At 61.0% G+C, this 18,638-nt stretch overlaps 1 protein-coding gene across 1 annotated transcript; it reads left to right on the plus strand.

The window, feature by feature from the left end:
• Window positions 1-1,240: 1,240 nt before the first annotated feature.
• Window positions 1,241-16,158, plus strand: DNMT3L (DNA methyltransferase 3 like). The gene is made up of 12 exons (XM_045852377.1): window positions 1,241-1,392; window positions 1,766-1,947; window positions 2,239-2,283; window positions 2,947-3,026; window positions 3,120-3,232; window positions 4,474-4,645; window positions 6,786-6,873; window positions 7,984-8,072; window positions 8,869-8,944; window positions 9,642-9,781; window positions 13,888-13,973; window positions 15,820-16,158. The coding sequence occupies exons 1-12, from the start codon at window positions 1,241-1,243 to the stop codon at window positions 15,983-15,985; spliced, it is 1,389 nt and encodes a 462-aa protein (XP_045708333.1). The 3' UTR covers window positions 15,986-16,158.
• The last annotated feature ends 2,480 nt before the right edge of the window (window positions 16,159-18,638 follow it).

The following is an 18,638-nucleotide window of genomic DNA, read 5'->3' on the forward strand; positions in this document are numbered from 1 at the left end:
TACATTCCTTCCAATGAAGGAACCAATACTGACACGTTCTTATTGACTAAATAAGTCAACCATAGTTGACTAAGAGTTCCTGTATTTCCCCCTAACAGCCGTTTTCTGGCCCCGGATCCCACTGGACATCTAGCTGCCAAGTCTCCTAAGGGTTTTCTTGGCCATGAGAGTTTGTCCGACTCCCTTTGCTTTCAATGACCTGGGTGCTTTGAAGGAAGGCGGGCAGGTATTCTGCAAGATGTCTCTCTACGAGAATGTTCTGCGGCTTCTCTCAGGGGCAGGGGCAGGAGACCACAGAGGTGAAGCGCCTTTCTCAGCACCTCTCCAGGGTGGTCCCGGACGGGCCCTGTTGGGGTTGACCTTGGGAACCCGGTGCGGGTGTTTGTCAGGGGGCTTCCCTGCCGCTGCTCCCCCAGCACACACTGCACTTTCCACAGGGAAGTCGCCAGGCCCAGCCCACACCCAAGAGGGGAGAAAGTTCTGCCCCTGGTATCTCCTCCAACTTTGCCCAGTACCGCATCTGTCCCAGCGGTACAGCCCCGGCCACGCGGTTGTGGTCCTCCGCCTCCTGCTCCGGCCCCTGCTCCCCTGCTTGGAGCCCCCCTACCGCTCCGACACCGCCCCCCCCTCAGAGTATCTCTGGCCCATCCCACCACAGTAACTGCCTCCTGTCTCCTTTTCCCTCACCTCTCACCTCTCACTTCCACACCCACCCCCACCCAGGACGCCACCCTACTCCTGAGCCCCCAGGGAACTGTGCTACCCTGCCCCTCCTCCCCGCCTCCTCTACCGGGAGCCCTGCCCACCCACCCACGCCCAGAGCACTAAGACCCCTAAGCTCCGCCCCTGAGTGCCCCGCCCCTCCCCCTTCAGAGCTCCTCCTGCCCTGAGGCCCCCACCCTAATTCCATTCTTCACTCAGCACCCTTTGCCGAACTCCTTCACCCAATCCCCCAACCTGCACCCTCCCACTGCGCCCTTTACCCCACCCAACCTTTTCTGCCCCTCCCCGCATCCTGAACTTTCTACCTCCCCACTCACAGGAGGGGCCGCAAGAGCTCCTCGGCCTTGCACCCAACGCCCCATTCACACGGGAGGTTGCCTCCCCTGTCCCTGCTCGCCACGGGGACTCTGCCTGCGTGCCCTCCGCCGGTGCTCCTCGGCCGCCCACCCCCGGTGGCCTCCATCCTCCCACCCGACTTCTTTCCTGCTGGTTCCCGGGAGGCCCCGACCCCGGTTCCATGGCCGTCTATAGCCGTAGGACCCGGAGCCTGGATTTCCTGGACAGCGTGGACCTTCACCCCTCTGAGCAGCTGGGAGAGGGGCTGTGCCAGACACCCGGGGACCAGCCGCCCTGTGGACTCGGTGAGGCCCTTTCTCCTCCCTGTCCCCGGTGGGTCCGGGGGACGGATGCTGTGGGAGGCTGGAGCATGGAGGTGGCAGAGGGGCCCACAGCTGTGGGTGGGTGCAGACGGAGGCCGGAGGCTGGCTCTGCGGCAGGCCTCAGCTCCTGGAACCCCCGACCCCTGGGAGTCCCTGCCCGGGGCCCCCTTGCCTTCTCCTTTGTGGGAAGAAGACCGCCTGACCTTGGCCTCTGTTGAGGAGAGCCCTCTCGACACAAAGCCCCCTCAAAGCTGGCACTCGCTCCCCACCAGTCGTCCTGCGAGGGGGGCCTTCCTACTGGGTTGGGAGGGCTGGGTGTCGCCGAGGAAGTTGGGTGGAGGCTGGGCTGGGCAGTCATCTCCGACCCCTACGCCCGGGGCCAGGGGCTCAAAGGCAGAAGCTGAGGGGCCATTTTTCTCCCTCTGCCTGTGTGTCCCCCCTCTCCTGGGTGGTGTCCACGTGGCAGCTGCCCCGGTCCTGGACCCGGACGCCGAGTGCAGCAAGGACATCATCCTGGTGGGGTCCAGCGAGCCGTCGTCCTCCCCTGCACCAGGGCCCCAAAGAGGTGAGGCTCATCTGGGTGCTGGGCCCCTCGCTTGGGGTGCCGACCACAGGCCTGGGCAACCTCGAGGTTTCCAGGCCTCCGGAATGTTCGCACAGAACTCAGGTGCTCAGGAAAGGCTCCCCCCACCCGCAAGCTTGGATGTTTAACATTTCAGGACCGGGGGAGGGCGGGGGTGGCCGGGGCAGGACCTTCTGGCTCCTGTGACTTCGGAAGGTCAGCTGGTGGTACTCACTTCTTGCTGTTTAAATGACAGATGGACAGAGGCGTCCACGTCTTAACTTTCTTTTGCAGATCAGATTGCATATGAAGTCAGGGTTAACCAGCGAGCCATAGAAGGTAGGTGAGCCCCCCTGCCGGCCCCCAGGTAAAGGGCAATGGCAGAGAGCTCTGGAAAGGCCGGCCGGGCCCCCCACCCGGGGAAGGGGGGCAGCGGACGGAGCTGGGGGGCCGCTGCTCAACCCCTTCGCCGGCCAGGCCCCCGCGGCTTTCCTTAAGGCGGACGGTGCAGCATCTCTCAGTGCTTTCCACTGTCTCTGCAGTTTAATTTAGGACATTTCCGTCACCCCGCCCCCCAAATCCCACTCCCATGTCATTCCCCATCATTACCAGCCCCTCCCCGTGAACGCCGGGCCGCCACGAATCTACTTGTTTTTTCCATGGATTTGCCCGTTCTGGATTCCTTGCGTTTCCACGTGCACTTTAGGTCAGCTTATCAATTTCTGTACGCACACGTGCACACACTCACACACACACACACGCACGCACACACACACAGCGGCCCGCTGGGACTTTGAGAGGACTGCGAGGGCCAGCTCAAGGAGGCACATGGTCCTGACGGTATCCGGTGTCTGATCCGTGAGCACGGGACACTTTCCCACTCATTTAGATCTTTCGACAAGGGTGTGTGGTTCTCGCACTTCTACTGCTCAGTCTGCCTCCCAGTCTGTCGCTCTGTCTGATGGTGCCGTGACCCGCGTTGCCCTTTGGCTGTCCCCCCAGACGTGTGCCTCTGCTGCGGGAGCCTCCAGGTGCACACACAGCACCCCCTGTTCGCGGGAGGGATGTGCGCCCCGTGCAAGGTAAGCGGGGAGCTGAGGGGCGGCTCTGGGGGCGGGGTCTGGGGGGCCTCTGCAGGAGCAGAGGGGGCAGTGGCCCAGTCTGCCCCTCTCCAGAACAAGTTCCTGGACTGCCTCTTCCTGTATGACGACGACGGGTACCAGTCCTACTGCTCCATCTGCTGCTCCGGGGAGACTCTGCTCATCTGCGAAAACCCCGACTGCACCCGGTGAGGCGAGGGGCATCCCAGGGTAGGGGATGGGTGGGGGGAGGGGGAGGGCCCAAGAGCCTAGGAAATTTCCACCCTTCTCGGCCACTTACCCCATAGTGTGTGTGGGGGGGTCCCCCCTAAAAAGATGACTTTCTCCAAAGCTTTCTATTTTCATCTCAAATGTTTCATCTGGTGGAGAGGCTTGGCATGCAGAAGGTAGGATGTCAAAAGATTTGTGTTCCCAGTCTTTGCTTTTCATTATTGCATCACCGAGACGGAGCTGCTCCGCAAGCATTACACAGGGCAGTGCCGGAACCTTGCACCCTTGGGGCTGCGGGTCCCAGCCGGGGGACAGGGGAGGCAGCCAGGGGCACGTGCATCCCTCCTTACATGCCAGCGAGAACACCGTGCTCGGCCCCTCCCCTTCTGTCCTCCTGGGCCATCCTTGCATTTCCAGCTGCCCCCTCCACCATCTGCCCCCGACCCCAGTTTGTGCTGGAGCCCTTAACTATTTCCACAGGCTCTTGAGTTGGGGGAAGACCGGTGGCTTAGGGCGTTCTTTGAAATCTCTCAGTGCCCATAAACAGCTCGCTGTCTTGTGCAGATGGCTTGGTTCCTGTCCATCCAGGTCCCTAAGAGGGACTGGTCCTCCCCGCCGGTCCGCAGTCTCGCCTTCCCATAGCTCAGTCCAAAGAATGGGGCAGGCTCTCAGCCTGCAGAGGACCGTGGTTTTCTTCTTTCCTTCTTTCTTTCTTTCTTTCTTTCTTTCTTTCTTTCTTTCTTTCTTTCTTTCTTTCTTTCTTTCTTTCTTTCCTTCCTTCCTCCTTCCTTCCTTCCTTCCTTCCTTTCTTTCTTTCCTTCCTTCCTTCCTTCCTCCTTCCTTCCTTCCTTCCTTCCTTTCTTTCTTTCTTTCTTTCTTTCTTTCTTTTTCTTTCTTTCTTTTCTTCTTTCTTTCTGATTTTATTTATTTAGTTTTAGAAGGGAAGGTAGGGAGAAAGAGAGGGAGAGAAACATCCCTGTGTGCGAGAAACATCACCAGTTGCCTCTCACGTGCCCCCACCTGGGGACCCGGCCCACAACCCAGGCCTGTGCCCTGAACTGGGAATCAACCTGAACCAGGAACTAAACTGGGGACCTTCCGCTTTGCGGGACGATGCCGAACCCACTGAGCCACACGGGTCAGGACATCGACCCATACTTTCAGTTGGTGGCCAAAGCAACGTCATCTCGGTCACTGTGGGGTTTCTGTCTGACTTGAGGTGCTACTGTTTTGAGTGCGTGGACGTGCTGGTGGGCCCCGGGACCTCGGAGAAAGTCCACGCCACGAGCAACTGGGTGTGCTTCCTGTGCCTGCCCTCCTCCCGAGACGGGCTGCTGCAGCGCAGGAGGAAGTGGTGGGAGCGCCTGAAGGCCTTCTACGACCAGGAGGCGGTAAGCAGCCACGCGGAGGCTGGCCCAGCGCCCCGGTCCCGGGCTGTGAAGTGCCCACCCGCCCCTACACGGCGAAGTGCGGGGCTCTCCGGGGCACGTGCTTCTCTCCCTCTGACAGCCGGTGCCACCAGGCGGTCTGCTTTTTAGCCACTTTAGCGGGCAGTTTTGTTTGTTCTGAGCCTGGAATGAGGGGCTGGTAGCAGGTGGGAGAGGGGGTCCCCACATGTGTGCCCCTCAGCCCAGCAAGCAGGAACAAACTCCCGGGCAGCGAGCAAGACGCAAGCAGGCAGGGCCTCTGGGGGCCGAGGCCTGGAGCCAGGCACCAGGCAGGGGCTGTGGGCCCATCCCAGTGGGAAGAACGGTGTCCCCCAAACCCCTGGTACCTGTGAACGTGACCTGTTTGGGAAGCAGGGTCTTTGCAGAGGTCACTGGGTTCAGGGTCTTGGGGGGGGTCCTCCTGGATGCGGGAGGGCCTGCAGTGCAGTGACCGGTGTCATGGGAGAGAAAGGAGAGGAGGCTGGGGGACAGGCACAGAGGGAGGTTGGCCGTGTGGCGACGGGGGAGGACTGGAGCGGTGCCCCACAAGCCCAGGGCCCCAGGCTGCCGGCCGCCTCCAGCAGCTGGTCAGAGGCCTGGGACAGAGCCTCCTTCGGGCCCCTCCAGAGGGAGCCGGTCCTGCTGATATGTGACTTGAGACTTCTGGCCTCCCGAATAAATGTGTGGCCACACAGTCCGCTCCTGTTTGTCGTGGTTGCCCTGGGAAAATTAGACAGGAGGGCGAGAGTGCTTGGCGAGGGAGCAGTGGACAGCAGGGACCAGAACCAGCTGTGGGGACCCTCACACGGCATTGCTGGGGCCACTCACGGGCCCCACGGGCAGCCGTGCCGCCCCACAGCCTCCCCGACACAGGCTGGGAGCGTGTTCCTAACAACCTCTGTGGGTGTTTTCATGGTGCTTTTTGGAGAATAGGCAGGTGCACTTCTAGAACCTTCTTTTGGGGCCATTTAGTGGCAGAAACTGTCCATCTCAGTGTTTGCTTTGAAAGAAAGTGAGGTCGATATTCAGAAACATTGTTAACGCTTGAGCCCACAGCCAGGCGCAGAGGGACGCGGCTCAGCTCCCACAGCTGCGGTGGGAGACAAGGATGTGCACCCCCCAGTGTCGGGCAGAACCGTGCCTGGGCTGGATGGCCCCGCCCTTCCCCCCACTCCACCCCCTCAGGGCAGCCACCTGCTCGGCCCGGACTCACCTGCTCACTCCCTCAGGGCCTGCGCCTGGGCCTGGGCCTGGGCCTGGGCCGCCCCATCCGCTCGAGCCCGAGGCGGACCCTGCCCTGAGCGGCCGGGGTCCACAACCCCCCACCCCCCGCCCCACAGGCCTCACACACAGGCAGACACCCTCCCTGCTCAGGCCTGGTCTCCCACTGTGGGTAACTTGGGGCCTTGTTTTCAGGAGCCCTCCACCCCAGTGCCACCGCTTGGGGGCAGGGTGCTCTTGGGGGCTTGCTTTCCAAATGGATCAACGGTCTCTCCCCGGGTGCCTTGGGAGGGGAAGCCGGCATCATCTGGGCGCCTTTCCCTTCCTTCTTCCTCAGCTGGGCTTCTTCGTGGCTGAGCGCGGGGCGCAGGCTCTTGGCCTCAATCCTCGACCTGGGGTGGGCCCCTGCTGGGAGCTCTCGGGGAGCGAGGGGCTTGGGGCCTCACTCAGAGCTCACGCAAGGAGAGGAGTGGGGTGGATCCCGCTGCTGTGGGCATTCAGAATGTCTCCCGTTGAGACTCCCCCCAAGAAATGCAAAGGAAGTGTCCCCCCTGCTCCCAGGATGGAGCTGTCTTCCTGCACGCTCAGGAAAAGCCCCCCAACACAGCACCCGCCTCCCCTTTGCTAGAGAAGGCCTGGGGGAGGTCGGGGCGGGAGGCCTGGTCTGAGGGGGAAGCAGGGTCTTCATGTGGGTCTGGGGGTCACATGACCGGGGCGAGGCCAGCCGCCTCGGCAGGGGTGTCCCAAATGTGCCTCTGTCCACCGGGGCAGTGCCCCTGTGTCTGCTGGCCAGAGAGGAGGCTCCGTGTGACTCAGGGGCTCTGTAACCAAGTCATCCCAGAACGTCACCTTTTAACGTCACCTTTTTTTTTTAAATAAACAGGACAGCCCCCTCGAGATGCACGCAACTGTGCCGGCGTGGAAGAGAGAGCCGGTCCGGGTGCTGTCCCTTTTCGGGAAGATAGGGAACGGTGAGTATGCTGACATCCAGGGGACTCCCTGGAGGGTGCGCCCGCCCAAACCTGCGTGTGTGGGGGGTGTTTGGACCCCGGCCACTCGGGGCAGGGTCTGAGTGGCCGGGGTCCAAACTTGCCGTGCGTCGCACTTGCTAAGTATCTGGGGCAACTCCACGCATCTGGGGCTGAGGGTCAGTTTCGGGGGTCGGCAGAGAGGGCGCAGGAGCCATGGGGCTCCCTCCTTCAGAAGACGCGAGTTGGAAAGGAAATGCGGAGAGCGAGGCAGCGGGTGTGACGAGCCATTCGAGAGAGCCTGGCGGCCAGGCGCTCTGCCCAGGGCCACCACACACCCGGCCACCTGGCAGAGCCACCCAGCCCCTCCCAGGGACCCCAGCACCCTCACTCCTAGTGTGCCCAGCCGGGCCCGTGCTGCCTGCAGCCTCACCCAGGTGTCCTCCCTCGCCCTCTGGTGCCCTCGGAAACCCTGGAGTCTTCTGGGCCCGGCATGAGGAGAATCCTTGAAAATATCCCTTAGTCGCAGACCAAATAGAATCGGGGACCCAACCCATTTCTAGCCTGTGCCCCGTGCCCCGTGCGGTGGTCACAGCAGCCTGGGCAAGGGGCCCGAGACTCACACAGAGCGGGCCCAACCTACAGGTGGAGGGACCCAGGGGTCAGGTCAGGGCACGCGGCCTTTATCTCCCACCTGGGCCACATTCCTGAGTCCAATTTGCAAGGCCCTTTCTGGGCGCTTCCTATCCCCAGGCCCCAGCCTCCCTGAGGGCACAACGTGGCTCTGGCGGCCCACCTGTCATGTCACTCCGTCTGGTCCGGTGACCTCGGAGTGGACCCCACTGCCCGGCGGACTTCCCGCCCCGGGGCGTGACATAGCGGCCCCGGGAGGCTGGCCCCACGGCCAGCCTTCTGGCCCCCAAAGCAGCGCTCCGAGACATTTTGCCTGCGTGGCTTCCAGCGCAGCACACGCCTGCTCCCTCGGTCTCCTGTCCCATCACGGAAAAGACAGAGCGTGTTCCCTGACGACAGACGTGTTTTCTGGTCATTTGACTAAGCTGGGGCTCCGAATCGATCTGGTTTTTTTGTGTGTCCTTGCCTTTCCCCACCCAGAGCTGATGAGTTTGGGCTTTCTGGAAACGGTTTCCGGCTCGGGAAACCTGAGACATCTGAGTGATGTTACCGACGTCGTGAGGAGGAACGTAAGTGCACATTGTGTCCGTCCGGGTGCCCAGATGGAAACTGGTGGGTGGGACGGCCCGGGTGGGGGTGCTGTGGGGGCGGGGGGCATCCCGGCCAGGCCCGGCGTGGGGGTCTCACAGGAATCCGCACCCGCCCCCACGGTTGCTGGCGGTTCTCCCCTCGGGGGAGAGGCGAGAGGGGCACTTGCGAGGCCCCCACGCTGCGCACAGCCCAGAGCAGAGCGGCCAGCCCAGCCTCCTGTTCCATGTTGAAATCCAAGAGGCCAGCCCCTGACCTGTGACGGTGCCACCCCGAGAGAGGGTCAACCCTGCCCCTCCCTGTAAAGTAAACAGTGGCCGGCGGAAAACACCCTCTGGACACTCCGATGACGAAATGCTCCCTGGAAGGCCATTCTCTGCCGTCCTGCAGGGCGGCCCTGGAGGAAGTGCCTGAAAGTGACTCATCAGCACCCGGCCTGGCCTCGAGCCCCCCCATGGCAGGTGGAGAGATGGCGGGAAGCCTTCTCTTGGCCCCGGGGCAGGAAGACACTGGTCTCTCGTTTGCCCCAAGGCTGGGACACAGCCTCTCCCCATCCCACACAGAACCCTGAGTGTGCAGCGCTCTGTGGGGTGTTGAGGGGTGTGTCAGCCTCTCCCCAAATGATGGATGGTGGCTCTGAGAGCTCCCCAGGCCGATGGTGATTGACGGGGACACTGGTGGGTCTGGCTCCCTGGCTTCAGGGCCCGGAGCCTGCCGCCGGCACGGGCCGCCTGCCTGCGCACGGCGGGAGTGCCTCCCGTGTCCCCTGTCCTGCAGGTGGAAGAGTGGGGCCCGTTCGACCTCGTGTACGGCAGCACGCCCCGCCTCGGCCAGATCTGCAACCGTCCTCCCGGTGAGACAGCGCCCTCTGCCCCCGGCCCTCCCGTCCCTCCCTGCCATGGACCAGCAGCCTTCCTCCAAGAGGGCGGAAGTGGCAAATTGTCTGCCTTTTCATTTCTTTATGTATTTTTAGATGTTATTTATTTATCTTTAGAGGTGGGGAGAGAGGGAGAAAGAGGGGGAGAGAAACATCAAGTGGTTGCCTCTCGCATGCCCGCAGCTATTGACCTGGCCCGCAACCCAGGCATGTGTCCTGACTGGGAATCAAACTGGTGACCTTTCAGTTCCCAGACGGGCACTCAACCCACTGAGCCACACCAGCCAGGGCTGCATTTTTAAAAAACACCTTTGTTGAGGGATCACTAATATCCATAAGCCACCCACGTTCAGCAAGGACAAGGTGGTGTGTTCTGACACATGTCCCTGAGAAGCCGTGGCCAGAGCCAGAGCGTGAACTTACCCATCACTCACGGCCCCTGCGCCCTCTGAGCCCACCCTGCCCCGACACCTGCAAGCTCTGCCTCCCTGTAACCCGCTCTGCCCCTGAACTCTGGGGCACTGGGTGAGGCTGGGGCTGCACGGAGGGCGACAGGGAGCCCTGGGCCCTGAGGCTCAGCTGCTGCAGGGGAGGGGGGAAGCCGGCCACACGGGGCCTGGTCCTCCCGCAGTCTCCCCCGCACCAGAGCCCCTCACCCTGGTGGTCTCCCCAGGGTGGTTCGTGTACCAGTTCCACCGCATCCTGCAATACGCGAAGCCCCGGTTCTGCAGCCCGCGGCCCTTCTTCTGGATGTTCGTGGACAACCTGGTGCTGACCAAGGACGACTACACTGCAGCCACACGCTTCCTGGAGGTACGGACAGCGTGCAGCCCCAGGATGCCAGCTGGGCGGGCCTCCCCAGGAGCACGGGGGCTTTGTCGGGGGCGGCCGTTTAGGTTCTGATGCCTGAGGCCTCTGTTTGCAGAGTTCGCAGGGACCCGGAGGGCTGCCTGGTGCCACCAGGGCGTGGCCCCTTCACAGTGGCCTCGGATGGTGTCCCCTTCATCCACACTCAGGATACACTGTGACTGGGCTCTCCATCCGTGCCACACATACGCTTACACAGTACGAACATGACTGACACATGCCCCACATGCAGTCACAGGGACTCACATACCCCCCCACATACAGTCACTGGCACACACACACCACATACAAGCACAGGCACTCACACACACACCCCACATGCAGTCACAGGCACTGGCACACACACCCCACATGCAGTCACAGGCACTGGCACACACACCCCACATGCAGTCACAGGCACTGGCACACACACCCACATGCAGTCACAGGCACTCACACACCCCCCCACATGCAGTCACAGGGACTCACACACACACCCACATGTAGTCACAGGCACTCACACACACCCCCCACATGCAGTCACAGGGACTCACATACCCCCCCACATACAGTCACAGGCACTCACACACACCCCACATGCAGTCACAGGCACTGGCACACACACCCCACATGCAGTCACAGGAACTGGCACACACACCCCACATGCAAGCACAGGCACTCACACACACACCCTCTGGGGCACCAACAACCCGTTTTTTTCTCTCCGGGCATCTGAACCTGACCCTGGGAGCAGCCAGGACTCAGCGACAACCCTGTCCGGGGCTGACCCGAGTCCTGCCCAACACCACTCCCCAAACACAACAGTCCCTGTTTGAGCCCAGTGTCCACTCCTCACCGGACGCCTCCCCCACATTCAAACAGGCAGCAGTCTCCTTGCCAGCCTGACCCCATGCGTCCTTGTCCCCTCGTCTTCGGTTTCTCGGTCACCTCCAGGCTTCTTCACGCAAACACGGCAGGTCTGCCTGCCTGCACTGCCGCTCGGCCGCCGCCCGCATGCCTGCCCCCAACCCCCGACCCCCGTCCATCACAGGAGGCCCCCTGTTCCTCGCTGTGGTCTGTGTGCTTCGGTTCGTTTTGTTTTTTTCTCCCATTTGGCTTCCTGTGGACACGACACATGATGCGGCCTCCTCCTTGTTGACGGGCAGTCGGGCGGTTTCTGGCCCTCGGCTCTCACAACCGCCTCCCCGATGAAGGGGCACGCGTGGGGGTCTCTGTCATCTTCACGGGTGCGCCCCGTGGCCCCCGGAGGGTGGGCTCAGTCCCGGCTCGCGTCCCCACCGCTCCCACTTTCCTGGCCTCACCCCGAGTGTCACCAGCCCTCTCGTGCGCCTCGTGCTGCGTTGGTCCCGAGCGCCCCGTGGCGGCGGGCATCTTCCGTCTCAACGTCTCCCTGGTGTTGATTGGAACATCGGAAACCATTGACTCCTGCGCCTTCACTGTGCTTCTGCTGCCGCGTGGGGCGGCCTTAGGACCTACAGTCGTTTCAGGTGGATTCTATTAGGGCCTCCTCGGTGTCTGAGCAGATCACCGGCACCTCCAGACGGGTTTCCTTAGAGTTTTACCCCTCGGGGACCTTCCTCTCGTCTCTCTCTGTTGTCTCTGGGGTAACGCTGAGTCACGGGGGCAGGGGCGGGGGCGGGACGTGGCTGTCTCGTCCCTGACGTTCATGGCAGTGTATCCATGTTGCCTTACTGAGTCGGCGCTGGCTCTGAGTTGATAGCCTTCACTATGCTAAGGAAGTGTGCATTGCTTTCCGCTTTTTGAAAAAAAAATTATTTATTTTTAGAGAGATGGGAAGGGAGGAAGAAAGAGGGAGAGAAACATCGATGTACGGGAGATACACTGATTGGTTGCCTCTTGCCCACCCCCAACGGGGGACCTGGCCTGTAGCCCAGGCATGTGCCCGGACTGGGAATTGAACCGGTGACCATCCCGTTCACAGGAAGGTGGTCAATCCACGAAGCCACATCAGCCACAGCTGGTTTCTACTTTTTGAGTAATTTTATCAATAATAACTCCTGGATTCTGTCAGATGTTCTTTTTTAAAAAAGATTTTATATATTTATTTTTAGAGAGAGAGGAAGGAAGGGAGAAAGAGAGGGAGAGAAACATCAGTGTGTATTTGCCTCTTGCACGCCCCCTACTGGGGAGCTGGCCCTGCCTCCCAGGCATGTGTCCTGACTGGGAATCGAACTGGGTGACTCTTTGGTTTGGCCTGCAGCCGGCACTCAATCCACAGAGCCACACCAGCCAGGGCTCAGATGTTCTTTTTAATGTTTGTGGAAATAATGAGATAATTTTCCTCTGTTGAGCTATGAATAAGATGTACTAACAGACTTCCAATAACAAACTATTTTTGGAATAGGGGCGCACTCAGTGGCTGTTTGGCTGTGGCCAGCGCAGAGAGCTCAACATGCGTTTTTTTGTGTGTGTGTGCCATTTTCGTTGGGTCTGGCTGTCAATGTTAAGCTTGAGTCATACAAGCATCTAAACCTGACGGATTTCTCCTGTGAAACGGTCTGGGTGGGTGGCTGCTGCCCTTGTTTTAAAGCGGGAGTTGGCTCTTCTGCAGAAACAGAAACCTGTAAGGATTTCTTACTTTTCTGGAGATCACCTTGGTAAGTTATGTTTTCCTAGAATGTAATTCCTTTCACGACGGTCTAAAAAAGGGTTTTCCCAGAGCCGGGCACAGCAGCCCCACGGTCCTGGGACTGCTGTCTGCGCCTGGGCTTCTCCGTCCTGGTTGAGGCTGTCCTGGGGCCGGGCACACCGCAGGCCACCCTGTAGCAGCCACCGGGGCCGGGGCTGCTGACTAAAAACTATGAGTAAGTAATCACGGGTCCGGCCAACGAGAGCAGTTTCCAACCGGGGTGCCACTTGGAGCAAAACCCTGACTTTCATTGTTCTTTGCACCTATTGGGTCCATCCAAATTGGTCCCAAATTAGGAGTGCAGGCAAAAAGGGACCTTCCAGTATTTTCTGTGACTGCTCCCACCTTGCTGCGGAGCCTCGTTCCTGCCCACGGGTGGGCGGGAACACCTGGTCGTGCCAGATGCAGGGACGGCCCCTGTTGGCCCTGGTGACTGAGGGCGAAGCCAGCTCTCACCCCCGCCCCCCCCGCCCCTCCCCCCACCCCGTGGTGCCTAAACACAGGAAGAGGCTATGTGCCCCAGGGCAGTGGGGCTCGGGGGGCGGTGCCCAGGGGCCCCCCTGGCAGCCCTGGAGCCTGGGGAGGTAGAGTCAAGACTACCTTTCATGGTGTCAGGGATGGAGGCGGCTTCGTGCCTCAGTTTCTCCTCTGTGCCCCTCTCCCTTCGGAGGCTGCCCCTCCCAGTGGCAGAAGGTCTGTCCCGCCTCCCGCTCTCTCTTCTCTGGTCCTGGTGACTTTCAGGGAGCTGGTGAGCCCAGGACCAGGCGCCCACGTGCTCCTCACAACACCCTCCTCTCTGACAGCATGGATCTCACATCCCCCAGACGCAAAGACCACAGTCCTCTTTCAGTTCTTTTTTTTTTAAGATTTATTTATTCATTTCTAGAGAGAGGGGAAAGTAGAGAGACAGAGAGGGAGAGAAACATCAGTATGTGAGAGAAACATCCATCGGTTGCCTCTTGCATGGCCCCCAGCCGGGGACCTGGCCCGCAACCCAGGCATGTGCCCTGACCGGGAATCGAACCAGCGACCTTTCAGTTCACAGGCTGGAGCTCAACCCGCTGGGCTGCGCCAGCCAGGGCTCAAGACCACAGTCTTTATCTGCAGGGGAGTCCACCCAGCGCCCGAGCAGGCGGGGAGTCCCTGTGCTACCCAACCCGTGGGAACAAAAAATCAACGGTTAAAAGTTTAAAAATAACGTCTCGACATTTTTTCCTCAAATGATTTCTTTTCAATGGGAAGAAGTGTGGACTGGGGGACGCAGTCAGCCTGGGAAGGCTGCTGGCTGTATCCGGAGGGGCACACATGCTTCCCATGGTGGCTGAGGCCCATCCATGGGCACCGCAAGGGACAGAGGTCTTGTCCAGGTCACCCTGACCTGCAGCCGGGTTTCCGCCCGCAGACCGACCCGGTGACCATCCAGGAGTTCTGCGGCAGGACCGTCCGGAACGCCGTACGCGTGTGGAGCAACATCCCGGCCTTGCGCAGGTACTCCCCGTGTGCGCAAGTGCTTCGGGGCGGAGGCGGGACCCTGGCCGTCGAGGAAACAGAGTCTGAGGAGACAGGGGGCCGGGCTGTGCCCGGCTGGCAGCCTCTGCCCAGGTCGGGGGCTGTGCTGGTGGGCCTTCCAGGTGCTCTGCACTGTTCTGGGCATGCTCGAGGTCGGGGACGCCCGTCCCTGTTCCCGTGGGGCGCCTCGTCCCAGCTGCTGCATCAGTGCTTGTGAGGTTGTCACCCTAGGACTTCGCGGGGCTTCCCTGAGTCCAGAGAAGAGAGGCCAGACCCCCAGCTATTTGCTGCACAGCCACACGCGCCCTGGGGCCAGTACCCCTCCCCAGCCTTGTGGAGCACAGCCTGCCTACACACACCCAGACCCTCACACCTGCTCACAACCACTGACCCATGCACTCACACCCACACACACTCTCCCACGACGCACTCCGGCTGTACGAAACTCTCCCACCGAACCCCAGGCCTTGGCCCTCACGCGCACCCGCCTCGGCTGCCAAATGTTCTCCTGACTGTTCCTGCCCGGGAATGCTGGCTCCGCTCCTCCCCTCCCCCACACACAGCCCCTGCCCCCGGCGTGGCTGGCTCTGCTCCTCCGGCAGCCTTTCTGGCCAGGACACCAGCCCTGCCTCTGTCTCACCGAGCACTGTGCCCGCTGCCCTGGAGGGGGACCGCCCGCTCTCCTGCCGCACCCCCGCCCCGCACAGCCCCCTCCCCCCGGGAACCGAGCCGATGCATCTTCAGGGCCAGCTGGGTCCTGTCTTCTCCCCACAGCGGCTTCCGGAGCCTCTCCTTCCCACCCCGGTCCCAGCGTCTCCCCACACCAGGGCCACACCCAGGGTTTGTTTTAGGCACAGATAAAGGGAGTCAGACAGCCTTCTGGAATGTTTCCTCCGAAGCTGGATGGCCATTCTGTGGTCAGCCGCTTACGTGTGCCATGCTCCCCTGGCCCGCCCGCTGGCTTGCTCCCTCCCCCACGTGGTTCCCAGAAATAAGCTGGAAGCTGCTTCTTTGAAAGGCGTTTCCCTTCGGGTTCCTGCTGTCTTCACAGTGAGGAGAGGGACCCGCTGAGGGGTCATCACCCCCTGAGATGATGGGCAGCTGCCTCGGCACAGCCACGGTCACCCTCTGCCGCTGGTCAGGCTGCCTGGGGCGGTGGGCGGGGCTGGAGAGAGCACCGGGAGGGGCCCCGTGTGTTTCTGGCACCTCGTCCCTGTTCCCTGGCTGCGGTGGGTGCCTGGGGGCACGAGACCAAAGTCCTGGGTGCCAAGTCCATGAAGTCTCGGGTCCCACGGGTGGCATCAAACTGCAAGTTGGGGGTCCCCCATCCTCCCCACCCACCTGCCCCACATGCAGGGTCTGCAGCACAGGCTGCCACAGGACCCCCGGGGACATGCCCAGACCTCTCCGTCTGGGGTCAATCAGAATTCCTGGGGGACGACATTCAGTTCGGCCTGGCCAACCTTTGCCCTGAACCCTGCCCCTCCTGCTCGGTGGGGCCTCTCCAGGGTGGCTCCTCCTCATGGAAAGGGGGACCCACATAGCTGGGCCAAGGTCTGTCCTTGGGGACCCTCAGCCCTCCCCTGCTGTGCCTACGTCTCACAGGACCAGCGCCTCCCGGGGGAGACAGGAGGTGTGGGGGCCATCTCATCCCCTACTGCCCAGGACACGCAAGGCGGACATGGTGTTTCTCTGAGAGACCTCCAAATACTCCGGAGAGAGTGGCACCCGCCAGCCTTGGCCACACCCCCCGCCCTTGCATCCTCCCTGGTCCGGGGAGGGCGGGGTTCTCCGTGGGTGATGATGAGCTTCCTCTCTTCCGCAGCCGGCATTCGGCCCTGCTTCCCCAAGACGAGGCGTCCCTGCGGGCTCCAGACAGGCAGAGAGCAAGGTCCTCCGTCCTGGGGCCTGCCGGACTGGTGAAGAACTGTTTTCTGCCCCTGAAAGAATATTTCAAGTTTTTTTCAACAGAACTCACTTCCTCTTTGTAAATGATTCATTAGGCTGTGGCGAGAAAAAAAAAAAAAAGGATTTTTCTTAGAACAGATATCTTTCCTGATATTGTCTCATTTTTTCCTCTTCGAATTGTTATTTGATTTGCTTGACTCTGGATGTGCCGCGGCTGTGTCTCTGGAGATGCAGCCCCCCCTCCAGCCCCCTGCACGCCCACTGGAGAGAGGGGGCAGAGCTTCTGGCATCTCACCAGGGACAACACAGGGACAACATCCTGAAGGTCAGGCGGCCACCGGTGTGCCGCTCGAGCAGTTAACAATGCATTCATCATGCGAGTTCCTGGTCATTCTCGGCGTGTTGATGCATAAGCCCAGCCTCCCTTTCATCCTGCAGGGCGCGGGGGTGTGGGGGAGGGCCACGAGCAGGACCCACTTCCTAAGCGCCCCCCCCAACACGTTCCACAGCGCGCAGGGTGGCGCTGCCGCGTGACGGCCATTCCCCGGGAGGGTGAAAACCATGAGCTCTGATGAAGGCCGCACAGAACGTCACACGTCACGGACCTCTGCAAAGGCCAGAATTTCGAGCGTGGCGAGCAGGGGGAGAAGGGCCCGAGTGCGCAGCCCAGAGGCGGAGGAGGCCAAGTGCACCTGTGAAGTGCGTAGCCGTCCCTGGGCACGCTGGGCCCCAGGGAGGGCGAGCCCTGGAGAGCACGGACTCCGGCTGGATTCCAACCACAGGCAGCAAGTCCTAAAGAGACCTTCCCAGATTAGGCGGAAGCCCCCCGACGGAACCTAGGCTGAGGTCACTCAACGCTCGGCTTGTCCTGTGCACGATGGCCAGGGCTTGGAGCCCCTTGGGACCAGCACTGGGGCTGGTGAGTGGGATGTAAGGTGCTCTGTGGAGGAAAGGTTCCACTAAAATTGGGTCTTTTGACAGTTTTGAAAAACATGTCTTGCCCTGACTGGCATGGCTCGGTGGGTTAGGCATCACCCCGCAAACCGGTTCAGTTCCTGGTCGGGGCTCCCGTCTGGGTTGCGGGCGGGGGTCCCCAGCCTGTGCATGCATGTGTGTGCAAGGCCACTGACCGGTGTTTCTCTCCCTCTCGTCCTCCCTCCCCTCCCCTCTCTCTGAAAATAAATAAGGTCTTTAAATAGACGTTTAAGTAGATAAGAAGTTTCACGGTTAATTTTTGCGTTAGGGTGGCTGGGCCAGCGTGCCCAGGCATCTGTTCAAGCACTACCTGGGGGAGTTTCTGTGAAGGTGTTTTTTGGATGAGATTCACGTTCGAATTGGTGAGCTTTGGGTAGGGTAGACTACTCTCCAGAAGGTAGGTGGGTGCCACGGTCTGAATGTCTGTGTTCCCTGCCCCACCCTCAAAAACTCCTATGATGAAATCCTAACCCCCAAGGTGTAGTAGGTGTTAGGAGAGGTGGGGCCTTGGGAGGTGACTCCAAAATGCGGTTACTGCCCGAATCAAAGAGGCGCCAATGAGCCTCCCGCGCCTTTCCCCCAGCGAGGAGCCGTGCATGCGTGTAGCCAGGAAGCGGGCTCCCGCCGACGGTGCCGCGACCCTGACCTCCCACGTCCAGCACCCAGAGCTGAGCGAGAGACAGTGCTGTCGTTCACGAGCCGCCCCGTGTGCGTGTGCGGTGTTCCGTCACAGCAGCCTGGAGGGACCGAGGCAGCGAAGGCCGGCTCCTCAGGAGGAGTTCTCCGGCATAGCACCCGTGGGGGGCTCCAGCCGCATCTCTGCCCCGGGTCTCCGGCCACTGGCCCTGCGGATGTGGGTTTCTCGAGTCTCCAAAACCATATGAGCTACTTCCTTGACATAAATTTTCTCCTTCTTTTTCTCTCTTTCTTTACACATGCACCCACACACCCCTCCTGCTGGTCTTGTTTCTGCAGAGAGCCCTGATACAGAGACCTTCACTGAGTGCCAACCTTCTCTCGCAGGTGGGCGGAGGGCGGCCCTGGGCTCTGACGCAGGTCCGATGCCCAGGTGCTGATCCAGCAAGACCTGTAATGAGACCCAGGGCACAGCAGCCCCGGAAACACAGAGGGGGTGCAGGGACAGCAGCATGCACAGATAAGCGCAGATAAGACCGGCCTCCCCGGTGGGGGGGGTGGCAGGCTCTGGATCCACGCTGGCTGCAAAGACGTGCACTTGTTCCAGCAATGGGCGGGACAGGGCGTGGTGGGCCCTGCCCTGGAGGAGGCTGGAGCGCTGACTGCAGGCTGCTTCCACCCCAGGCAACTGGCAGCACGGACCGGCCTCAGTAGTGAGCACTTCCCACCAGTCTGCCCCCCAGCAGCCTCACACGTTCGGTTCCCTCCCAGGGAGCTAAAGTTCCTCCCCCTAAGTATCTAATCCCATTCACAGGGCCCCTCTCTCTGCCTCCCCCCAATAAAAGATGTCCTTGTCCTAAGTCCTGGGAATCATGAAGGTCACTTGATGTGGCGAAGAAGAACCTGGCTGATGTGAGGGCGTCAAGATGGGGAGAGTGTCCTGGACTACCCACGTGCACCCTAAATGTGACCACCAGGGTCCTTTCGGGGGCAGAGGGAGACGACCCCCTACACAGAGTCTCGAAGGAGGAGCACCGAGTTCAGACTCCAGCCCCCTGAGATCTGACAGAACGTGTTGCTGTTGCTTTAAGCCACCAAGCTCGCGGTCACGACTTCTGGCACCCA

This window comes from Phyllostomus hastatus, unplaced genomic scaffold (assembly GCF_019186645.2).
Source record: "Phyllostomus hastatus isolate PE091 unplaced genomic scaffold, TTU_PhHast_1.1 phas_contig_948, whole genome shotgun sequence".
NCBI lineage: Eukaryota > Metazoa > Chordata > Mammalia > Chiroptera > Phyllostomidae > Phyllostomus > Phyllostomus hastatus.